The 11,629-nt window shown below is 48.3% G+C and overlaps 1 protein-coding gene across 2 annotated transcripts; it reads right to left on the reverse strand.

Annotated features, from left to right (window-relative positions):
* Nucleotides 1-257: 257 nt before the first annotated feature.
* On the reverse strand, nucleotides 258-6,969 carry AMHR2 (anti-Mullerian hormone receptor type 2). Of its 2 annotated transcripts, XM_063076220.1 has the most exons (11): nucleotides 6,921-6,969; nucleotides 6,433-6,615; nucleotides 6,003-6,194; nucleotides 5,658-5,735; nucleotides 5,334-5,446; nucleotides 4,987-5,217; nucleotides 2,883-2,997; nucleotides 2,566-2,738; nucleotides 2,226-2,373; nucleotides 1,921-2,057; nucleotides 258-554 (listed from the first exon to the last, which is right to left on the reverse strand). In XM_063076220.1, exons 1-11 carry the CDS (start codon nucleotides 6,967-6,969, stop codon nucleotides 258-260), a joined length of 1,716 nt encoding a protein of 571 aa, XP_062932290.1. The 2 variants fall into 2 exon arrangements, with proteins under 2 accessions (XP_062932290.1, XP_062932291.1); XM_063076221.1 differs by lacking the exons at nucleotides 1,921-2,057; nucleotides 2,226-2,373.
* Nucleotides 6,970-11,629: the final 4,660 nt, after the last annotated feature.

An 11,629-nucleotide genomic window follows, 5' to 3' on the forward strand; every position in this document is an offset into this window, starting at 1 on the left:
AGGAAAAGGAAAAGAGACAGGAGGGGCCCAGGATTACAGGAAAGGAGAAGGCCCAAGGATATGAGTCAAGAAGCTGACTTTATTGACTTTCCTGTCAATAAACCCTGGTCACTCATTGGAACTGCCATGGACTAGATGCCCACAGGAGGATCCAAGGATTGAGCAAGTGGGAAAGGCAGTGGTGAGGCAAATCAGACCAGGTATACAGTCATTATATTTATGTTTGTATGTACACAGATTACACATAAGCTGCATATTTACACGTGAGAAATGGTGCCAGCAGGTTGAGGGTTCCTGGAACAAGGGCCTTCCTGAACACTGAAGTGGGAGGCACTTAGCTGAGGCCTACAGGGGAGAATGGCAGGGGTAGGAGTTGAAGGACAGTCTTCTGGGCAGAGAGGTGGGCAGCTGTGTGGATAGCCCTCTGGGAAGGGGTGGGGCTCCTGAGGATAGGCCAGGGCAGCCAGACGCTGCTGTACACACTCAGCTGTCAGCCGTGCTTCTGGATCTGCATCCCAACAGTCCTCAAGGAGCTCCCTCAGCCCGCTGGGGTCCTGGGAAGAAGGACTGGGAGGCAGACTTGATCCCACGATTTTGACTGACCCCCAGAGTTAAAAGGTATCTTCAATGTTCACCATTCCAGGCCGGCCCGTGGCTCACTCGGTAGAGTGCAGTGCTGATAACACCAAGGCCACGGGTTCGGATCCCATATAGGAATGGCCGGTTTGCTCACTGGCTGAGCGTGGTGCAGACAATGATCACCATTCCCATTTTCTTTTTTTTTCTTTTTTGGAGAGGGGCGGTTGGCCAGTAAGTGGATTCAAATCCTTGACCTTGGTGTTTTAACACCACACTCTAACCAACTGAAATAACTGGTAGCCCCTCCCCTGTTTTCAACACTACATTTCTGATCCTTCCTGGAGGCTCCCTTCTCTCCTGGTCACTGGAATCCAGTCCTCTGAGTCTTGTTCCCTATGAGAGACTCTCTGGGTACCTTCCATATGGTCCACCTTGAGGAGCTAATTCAGGTTGACAGCTTACCATGCTAATGGGAAATTACTCTCCTTCCTCTCAAGTAACCAGAGTCTTCTGCAAACAATGCCTAGCTTCTGTTATTTATTTATTTATTTATTTAAATTTTTTAATTTAAAAAAAAAAATTTTTTTTTTTGAAAGATGACCAGTAAGGGGACCTTAACCCTTGACTTGGTGCTGTCAGCACCACGCTCTCCAAAGTGAGCTAACCGGCCATCCCTATATAGGGATCCGAACCTGTGGCCTTGGTGTTATCAGCACCACACTCTCCCAAATGAGCCACAGGCCAGCCCCAGCTTCTGTTATTTAACCCAACAGACATTTGTGCAGTGGAAAATTCAACCCAGGTAGCAGGAGAAGGGGCATCCTGCTAGGAAATTATTTGTGCAGACCCTGAACTTTCACTGTGAGGCCACAGTTTTAACCCTTTATACCTAGAACTAGCTTTTATTGGGCCACAGAAGAAACACAAATATCTAAGACAGGATAAGAAACTATTGGATTGAAATTTAGGCTTCACTGTACCAGGAGAGGAACCATCTTGGGGGCAGAGCTCAGGGCAGGAGCAAAGCCGGGGGCGGGGGGGGCTTGCTAGAGGAGGGGACTGAGAAGCAGAGCTAACTGATGGTAGAGAGGAGAGGGACAGATTGGGCAATGCTGAGCAGGAGGAAGGAGTGTGTCTCAGGTGGATGGAATGAACTGTGTGAGACTTAGGGTAGAAGAGAACCAGAACAAGTTTGCCCAGTTCCAGGTGAACATGAACCAAGATTGGTGGAAGATGAGAGGAGATAGGAGTAGAGGTACTGGTCCTGGCAGAGAAGTCCTTGAAGCCCATGCCCAGCCCCCACTCTCCAGGTCCCCAGCCCCCCAGCCTGTGTCTTCTTACTGTGGCAAAGCAGCACCAGGTAGATGGGATGTAGGGGCGCCTCCTCTCCTCCACTGCCAAGGCCCATAGCTCACAGGTGGTAGGGGTGCTGCCCAGTTCTGCCTCATAAGCCAATTGGAAGGGTGGTGGTCTGCTGTCTTGGGGAAGGTATAGGGGACAGGTGTCAGTTAGGCCTGGAGCGCCTCTCAGGTAGAGAGGCCAAGGGGGAGAAGATCAGAGTTTTCTGGGAACCAGATCAGGAGACAGGTGAGCCTAGAATGGGCAGGTAGAGCACCAGGGAAAAGAACTGTTCCACCCATCCTTACCAGGCCTCAAATCTAGGCAGCGGCTCAGGATTTCCCACAGGAGCAGAGCCAGAGAGTAAACATCAGCTCGCCGGAGGGCCGTGCCCCAGTCCTGTAGGTCCAGAGTCTTGTCCAGGAGCTCTGGCGCCATGTACCTCTGGGTGCCCGCCTAGAGAGCAAGGTGTGAAGGGCCAAGAATCATCTCTGGGGCAACCCTCACTGCAGTGCTGGTTCACGAAACATCCCCCCAACTACAGATTCAGCAATGTCCCAAATGCTACAGGTACTGTGGCACTGTTGCCATAGCAAAGGTTGCATCTCCATCAGCAGCACCACCATCATCCTTACCCAGAATACTCACCTCCATGATGGCAGCTGGGCCTCGGGGTTGAGTAGGGGCCCATGCAGGGGGCTGAATGAGGCCAGGGAGTACCAAGGCAAGGCCCAGGTCTCCAATGGCACATGACCCATCTTCCCGAATGAGCACATTCTGGCTGCTCAGATCTCGATGGGCAATACCTGGTTTATATTGGCCTGTGGGGGAATCCAAGGTTGAAGGGACATAGATCTTCTTCTTCTCTCTTTTGACCCAATTCTTCCCCTCCAAGCTAAGGGAAAATCAGAAACATAGCAGTATCGCTCATGACTCCCCTGGCTTCCCACTCCCTGCTCACCCACCATCCTGCCAGCGCTCCTCATGTAGAAATGCCAGGCCCTGGGCCAGGGACAGTGCCATCCGCAGGGAACTTCCCCAGTCACTGGTGTGCTGGGTCAAATAGTGGCACAGGGAGCCCTGGGGAAAAGCAGAGAGAAGAGAATGGCACACAAAGCTGGAAGTGGTAGATCCATTCCAGGGAGCAGAGATCAATTGACAGACTTCCCCCTGCATCTCTCCAGCAGACAGACACACTGACAGATGTAGGTCAAGACAACAGACAGTGGAAGAGTGAGAATGTGTATCAGTTAGATTGACATGAAAAATAGTAACTCTAGTTACTATTATAATAATAATAATAATATTATTATTTTTAAAGATGACTGGTAAGGGGATCTTAATCCCTGACTCGGTGTTGTCAGCACCACGCTCTCCCAAGTGAGCTAACTGGCCATCACCATATAATGATCCGAACCCGTGGCCTTGGTGTTATCAGCACCACACTCTCCCAAGTGAGCCACAGGCCGGCCCTAAGGGTTACTTATTATTAATCACCATCTCATATTGACTCAGAAGACTTGGGGCAAAGACGGAAACAGAGGAGATGGGGCAAGCTAGTCAGGGGCATCCTTCTTGAGCCACCTGGCCTGAGGTGTCAGGCCTGTACAGACATGAATGGGTAGAGCTGGTGGATAGTAGAGCAGCAGGTGGGGAGAAAGTGGGAATTGTAGGGAAAGAAGCAACAGAGTCTCCCTCATTCAACAATTATTGAGCACCTTCAGTGTGCCAAGAATTGTGGTCAGACACCAAGATAGCTCAGGGACAGGTAAGAGATAATGATAACATATAAGCAGAGAATGCAATAAACCCCATGATGGGAAAATGAACTGAGTGCTACGAGGCATAAAGGAAGAAGGACTTAAGTCATTCTTTAGTCCTGGGGAAGTCAGAGAAAGTTAAACAAATAAAAACAGTGATTTCTGGGCCGAGCCCGTGGCGCACTCGGGAGAGTGCGGCGCTGGGAGCGTGGCGACGCTCCCGCCGCAGGTTCGGATCCTATATAGGAATGGCCGATGCACTCACTGGCTGAGTGCCAGTCACAAAAAAGACAAAAAAAACCCCAGTGATTTCTGAGCTAGGTCAGGGGGTACATGGTCAAAGAGGGAACTTGCCAGAATTCAAGATTTCAGAGGTGGAAGAACTGTTGGTGCTGCTAAAGTCCAGGGAGGGGCTACTGCATTTGGGCACTGAAACAGGTTGAAGAGGCTGAACTACAATGAGGTGAAGGAGTGGATTGGGGGGAGCTCTTCCACATGGACAGAGGGACAAAGGCAGTCCTGATGGAGCGGTAAACAGGAAAGGCACACAAAAAAAGTGGTAAACACAATGATGAGGAGTCAGCCTCCAGAGTCACATAGATCCTGGGCAAATGACTTTCCTTTTCTGAGCTCCATGTGGATAATAATTCCTACCTCATAGTGTGTTTGTGAAGGCTAATTATGAAAATTTGCCTAGTGCAATGCCTAGAACAAAGTACAAAGGAAGTGGTACAGAAACTACAAAAGCCCCAAATTTTCAGCAGGCGCATAAGGCCAGTGGGTCTAGCCCCTGCTGACTTGTCCCTCTTCATTCTTTTTTTTTTGGCTTGGTGTTGTCAGCACCACGCTCAGCCAGTGAGCAAACCGGCCATCCCTATATAGGATCCGAACCCATGGCCTTGGTGTTATCTGCACCGCACTCTCCCGAGTGAGCCACGGGCCGGCCCTGTCCCTCTTCATTCTTATTGCTCATTGTTCTCCCTCTCAAGTCACATCTTATTATTCCTATAGTGCTATGGTCCTCTCTTTTAGCACTTGGCACACTAGACATTTGACACATTTTTGTGTCCACTTGATCCGTTTCTGTCTTTCCTGCTAATCTATAAAATCTGTAAATGCACGGACTATGTGTGTTTTTCCCAGCACCTAGCACAACTGGACATATAGTTCATAAATATTTGTTGAATGAATATATGAATGAGTTTGGAGGGCTATGTCTGGAGATATTTCTTTAACAATGGCTTTATTTAAGATTGTGAATATATACTGCTTTGATTCACCCCCCCCAAATGCATTCCTTGGTCCTCACCTTGGGGTGCAATTCCAGTACCAGTAGGGGCCCAGAGGGCAGGGGGCCAGGGCTCCCCTGGCTGGCGGTGATAAAGCGGACGATATGGTCATGCTGTAGGCCTGGTAGCTCGTATAATGCTCTCTCAGCTCGGAACTGGGCCCCAGCCCTCGGGGGGAAGGCCTTGATGGCTACCAGCTTGCCTTGCAGCCGTCCAGCCCACACAACTGCGTGACCTCCTTCCCGGATTACCTGGGGGGGACACTGTGCTGGGTGCAGACCTCTGAGCTAGTACCAGGGCAATGATTCCTCCCCAGCACAGCCTCCAGGAGTGCCCAGAGGAGACTTTCCCTCCCTTCCTGAGGCACCTGGGAAAAGCACAGCTCGGGCAGCTCCGGCAGCTCCTCACTCCAGTCCCTGCCTGAGTCTGGCTCTGGCTCTGTTCCCCCTTGCACTCTGTAGGCCTTTCGCTGGAGCAGGGCTGCGACAGAGAAGTCTTAAGGTCAGGGTGTACAGGCATGGGGACACGAAAGGGGACTTTGTGGGAAGGGAGCTTTGTGAGAGGTAATGGGGGTCAGACTATAGAGACTATAGAGATCCCAGGACCATGGGTGTCAGGGGTACCTGGAGAAAGGTCAGAGCTTTGGGGCAGTGTCTTGGGGCCACAAGGGAGGGATGGGACAAATTAGTACCCAAGATGATACTGCCCAGCAGCAGCAGCAGGAGGAACAACAGCCCTAGCAGCACCACTGCCATCCAGATGGACTCACCTGGACATCAAGGCAAGAACAAAGGCTGGTGAGCCCTGCCCCAAACCCCCTCTGTTGCTCTCCCCCTCCCCAGAGAGGTTGTTTCTCATCCCACCCCCACCCTGGTCACAAGCCCTCTTATCTCCTGGTCACCAGGGCAACCAACTTCTCAAGGCCAGAAGGAGAAAAGCTTGGGGTGGGGGCAGGGTGAGAACTGGCCCTGGTTTTATATCTCATCGTAACCTGGGCCCCAGCCCCCACTGGGCTTCAGCACCCCTGGGTGGCTACCTGGGGCAGCCTGGGGACCCTGGGAGTCAGGAGTCCTAGGGATTCCGGGAGGAGGTAGATGGCTGTAATTGGCATTGCAGAAGTCAGTGCCACAGGAGCAGGTGAAGAGAGTGGAGTAGGGGCTGGGGTGGGCTCGCGGGCTTGGGTCACAATGGAGGGACTCACAGCCTGGTTCATCACTATCTCGGCATCCTGATGGGGTGGGATTAGGGGAAGAGGAGAGAAAGAGGGAACAAGAGAGAGACCTCAATGGAGTCTTGGAAGAGAGGATAAATCCCTTTTCTATCAGAGGTACCCCTTCCATCTCACATGGACTTTTCTTTCCCTCCACACATTCCATTTCTCCTCTTTCCCTCTGGCTGCCACCCACACCCCAGGATGTGCCTGTCTCCCACCCTAGCTATCATCTGCCATATACTTTGCCATTCACCTTGCATCTCCACCTGTGCCCGGTCTTGGGTTAGGTTCCAGATCCCAAAGCAGCAGTGGCTGTAGAGGCAGCGGATAACCCTGGGGGGCCCTGGTCCTGCACCTAGCAGTTCCCCCAGTGTCTTTGTGCTTCCCTGCACTCCGGGGGCCTCAAAGAACACACAGGTCCGCCTGTTTGGGGGTGCTGAGTCCCAGGGTGGGGAAAGGGAAGGAGTCAAGATGAGAGTAAATGCAGGGGCAAAAACAATAGCCAAAAGGATAAACAAAACATATTTCATATCCCAGGGTCAGTATGGTAAAGCCACAGGAGGAAACAGGATCAGCAGAGGCCTGGAACCTGACCCCCACCATGGGGACACATGGCTCTACCTTTTGCCGTCACTCACCCAGCCCACTCACCACTCTTCCAAAGGGATGGCTGCTGCTTCAGGTACCTCTTCTCTCACTGGGTGGGTAGGAAAGAACCTGCCCCTCCCAGTAGTCACTTACCTTGCACAGCTGTGGGAAACAATGCCCAAAGCCCCAGAGACCCTAGCATCCTGCTGAAGGATGGTAGCAGGAGGAGGAGGAGAGCATGAGCCAGCACAGCTGTCCCTGACAGAGCTTCCTTCAGATACAGGGCACTGTTGGGCTTCCAATTCCTCATTTCCCAACTCCGCCCCCCTCTATCCCATCCCATTCTCTGTGGGAGAGAAGGCTGCTGTGGGGGAGAGGGTGGGTGTGTGGAAAACAGGGAAGGAAAGGGAAGAGCAGAGAACCAATCTTGTATCATCCTCTCTTCAGCCACCTCCTCTTTTCTCTGCGTAGTGGAAGGAGAGGGCCTTGGAGGCCCAGCTGAGAACTCGGTGATGCCTAACTTCAAGTCTCTGCCCTTTGCTGACCTTGGAGGAAGGTGCTGGACCCTGTTGGCCCTTCTCAGGCTGGAAACCAAAGTGAAGTCAAATGTTTAGAGCCATTCAGCTCTGCCCAAGATCCCTTCAAACACACATATTCAGGGCTCAGTTCTGCAGCTCCCTGTGAAGCTCCCTTCACAGCCCATACCAGATTTGACCCTGTTTTCTAAACTCAAGAATCAGAAAGTATACAAAATTGCTCCAAGTTTTAAAAAATCACATTAAAAATGTTTATAATTGTAAATTTTGTTATGTATATTTTACAATTTAAAAAAACCACATTAAGGAAGTAACAAAATTTTTATTGAGCACCTACTATGTGCTAGGGTACAGAAAGGATTTTTTCTTTTTGTATTTTACTTCACTTTAATAAAAAATAAATAAATATATGCTGGGGGACTTTTTTTTTTTTAATGAGTAAAGAGGTTGAAAGAAAACAAAACAAAATCAAAACCTACAGGGACTCCGCACTTAAGGACTATGCATTTTACAATCATATCATCTAATTTTTCCTCTAATATATTTATTATTATCTCCAATTTATAAGAAAATTGAGCTTAGGTAAGTTGCCCAAGGTCACTCCACTCAACTCTTGGTATTACACCATGCTGCCTGAAGACAAATACAAAATTCAGCCATAAAAAAGTTCTATTTATTTATTTATTATTATTTTTTAAAAATTTTTTATTTATTTATTTATTTATTTTTAAAGATGACCAGTAAGGGGATCTTAACCCTTGGCTTGGTGTTGTCAGCACCACGCTCAGCCAGTGAGCGAACCGGCCATCCGTATATGGGATCCGAACCCGGGGCCTTGGTGTTAGCAGCACCGCACTCTCCCGAGCGAGCCACAGGCCGGTCCCAATTATTATTTTTTTTAAAGATGACCGGTAGGGCCGGCCCGTGGCTCACTCGGGAGAGTGCGGTGCTGAGAACACCAAGGCCCCGGGTTCGGATCCCATATACGGATGGCCGGTTCGCTCACTGGCTGAGCGTGGTGCTCACAACACCAAGTCAAGGGTTAAGATCCCCTTACCGGTCATCTTTTAAAAAAAAATAAAAATAAAAAAAATAAAGATGACCGGTAAGGGGAGCTTAACCCTTGACTTGGTGTTGTCAACACCACGCTCAGCCAGTGAGCGAACCGGCCATCCCTATATAGGATCTGAACCCGTGGCCTTGGTGTTATCAGCACCGCACTCTCTGAGTGAGCCACAAGCTGGCCCCTAAAAAAGTTCTATTTAATACAATATTTGAATATGGATTGTTGAGAAAATTTATGCACCATTATCTGTCAGAAGGCCATTAACTGGAAAGGGAGGGTATAATTTAAACTATTGGGGCTGGCTGGTGGCTCACTTGGGAGAGCATGGTGCTGATAACACCAAGGCCAAGAGTTGGGATCCCGGTACCAGCCAGATGCCAAAAAAAAAAACGAACAATCACCACCAGAGGTCAGCATAGAAACTCTGAGCTGTGGCAAGGGGGCATAAAGCATCTCTTCTGATGATTAATATATACATAGTACACCTCCTGTATGTATTAAGCTGCGGGGACTATAAAATGTGAAGGGAGGACACAGGGTGTGTAGAGGAAACGTCAGCATGGAGATGGAAGAAGAGGCCTATATGGCTTGTGCTGCGATAGAGACAGAAGGAGTCTCTTCCCCAGAGTAAGAAACAACAGTAAGGGCCAGCCCATGGCTCACTCGGGAGAGTGTGGTGCTGATAACACCAAGGCCACGGGTTCAGATCTTTATTAAAAAAAAAAAAAAAAAAAAGAACAGTAATAGGTAATCATTTTCACACCTAGGTGCAGTTGGCTCCCATGAGAATTAAGAATCAGAGGAGACTAGTTCCCTATTTTCCTAGCTTTCTGCCCCCCTAGTGGCTGCCTGAAAACCCTTTCTCGAATGATCTGGCTTAGACTTGAGATGAGGGTCTGAGTACTGACTGATTCTGGGGACTTTCTCCTGGGGAGTCTGCAGGAGGAGAGAGTAAAAGCTAAAGTAGTTGTGAAACAGCAGCTGGAGGAACCACCAGGGTTAGAGACAGCTGCCCACCCTTCCATGGGCCCTTCTGGGAGTCTGCAAGGCCCTGACAATGAGGTGGAAAGTTGTACTTAGTTCCAGCTGTCTTTCTTCACCAACTCCTAGATCAGATAAGTCTGGGGGTTGGGGGGGGGGGTAGTTGAAAGCCATATAGCTTCTAGTATCTGGAGTATCTTAGGAGACCATCTCCTCCAGAGTGGAAGCAGAGTGAGGACCAGATAGAAAGGCAAAGCCTTGGATAACTACTCCTGTCAAAGATAAGAAACATTCCAGCAGGATTATGGGAACTATACCTCCTCTGGGCAGTTAGGTTTTAGAGCTGAGATAGTGATAGAAAGGGTTAGAATCTGAGAGCTAAGGGATTAGGAAGGTACTGAAAAAGGACCCAAGCATGGAAGTAAAGACTTTCTGGATTCCGCATACACAAAGATCATCATTAGTGCCCCCTGATTCAAAGTCAGCAGTGGCCCAGTAACTTACCCTTGATTCCACTGACTACAGGGCTAAAATGTATTGTTTATTCATTCAATGAAGCAAGTAACAGATCCCAGTCTAAAAGAGTATTTCACTAGTTCCTGGGCCTACAAAAATAGAAGTGTGATGATTCCTGCCCTTCAGGAACTCATAGTCTAGAAAGGCAGGCAGGCAAAGTCTAGAAACAAGCAACCAGAAAACTGTTTCATAATAGAGGTATGACCGAGGAGCTATACAAGCAGCAAGATAATTCTGCCTAGGGCACAGGAGACAAGGGAAGAAAGGTTTTCACAGAGAAATGGATATTTAAGTCATCTCAGAGATTAACACAATAAGAGGAGAGTTGTTCTAAGCAAAGGGAATAGCAAGAGTAAAGGCACATAGATGTAAACGCAAAGCATGTGTGTTGGGGGTGACGAGAGTGAGGAGAAAGTAGTATGAGATATGAAGCAGAAAATCACCCTAGTGATAAGATTGGGACCAGGTTTTCAATTTTATATCAAGGAGCTTAGACTTTTCCTAAAAGTAAAGAATTTTAAGCAGAGGCCTAGCGGCAATGTGGAAGATGGATGTCTGGGGCTCAGGGAGATCAGTTACGAGACCCAAACAATAACCAAAGTGAGTACTAATATAGAGGATAATTGGAGATACAATGTATAGGTAATACTGACCAGATTGGTAATCAAATGAATGTTGGTAGGTGAAAGGGAGAACTAAAAGATGACTCTGAGGGCCGAGCCCGTGGCGCACTTGGTAGAGTGCTGCGCTGGCAGCGCGGCGACGCTCCCGCCGCGGGTTCGGATCCTATATAGGACTGACCGGTGTACTCACTGGCTGAGTGCCAGTCACGAAAAAACGACAAAAAAAAAAAAAAAAAAAGATGACTCTGAGGTTTCAACTATGAGTGACCAAAGGGTAGGTAATATTATTAAGGGAGATGTGGAACACAAAGGATTAGTTTACCTTCTAACATGTTGAATTTCTCTGTAGGACATCCAAATGAAAATGTCCAGCAAGCAAGCTTCCAGGTCAAGAGAAAAGATAGGGCTCAAGATTTGGAAGTCATCAATATGTACATAATAGCTTAAAAATGGATAGGACTTGTTTAAGAGGGAGAAAGGTAGAGTAAGGAAAGGACACAAGACAAGGAATACCGAGAAGAAGAAGCGCCTATGAAGGAGACTAAAAGGAATGATCAGAAAGGTTGAGGAACCAGGAAAGTATCTGCCACACTCTATGGGAAGAAAGCTGTAAGATGTGGTGGTCAATAGTAGCACATTGTAGCAGAGAGGTCTAAGAGGCTAATGACAGATCACTGGAAATGAAAGATCACTGGAGGTGGCAACCAGGTCTCTGATGTTAATGAGAAAAATTTTGGTAAATGATGGGTGCTGAACAAAGTGGCCTGAGGAGCAAATAAAGGAAAAGTAAAATGAGTGTAAACTACATTCACTAACTGGAAATAGAAGGAACTAGATCAATAACCTGAAGAGGAAGCAGAGGTTTTTCAAAATGGGGGAAGTGGAGAGACTTGAATATACTTATAGGCTGACAAGAGGGAATAAGGGAGAGAGTGAAGATAAAAAGAGAAAATAACTGTGAAACAAAGAACAAAAAGAAGTCAAAGTAACAGGCTAAGAGCGTAAGTGAAAGGGTCGGCCTCACAAAGGAAAAATAATATTTCTCTCCTAGGAAGAGAGAAGGGTAAATTGGTGAAAATATAGATGTTTATATGAAGAGGAGAGGAAGTTTGAGGACAATTCATTTCTCCATTTTCTCCA

The sequence above is a fragment of the Cynocephalus volans genome, chromosome 12, assembly GCF_027409185.1.
Source record: "Cynocephalus volans isolate mCynVol1 chromosome 12, mCynVol1.pri, whole genome shotgun sequence".
Lineage (NCBI taxonomy): Eukaryota > Metazoa > Chordata > Mammalia > Dermoptera > Cynocephalidae > Cynocephalus > Cynocephalus volans.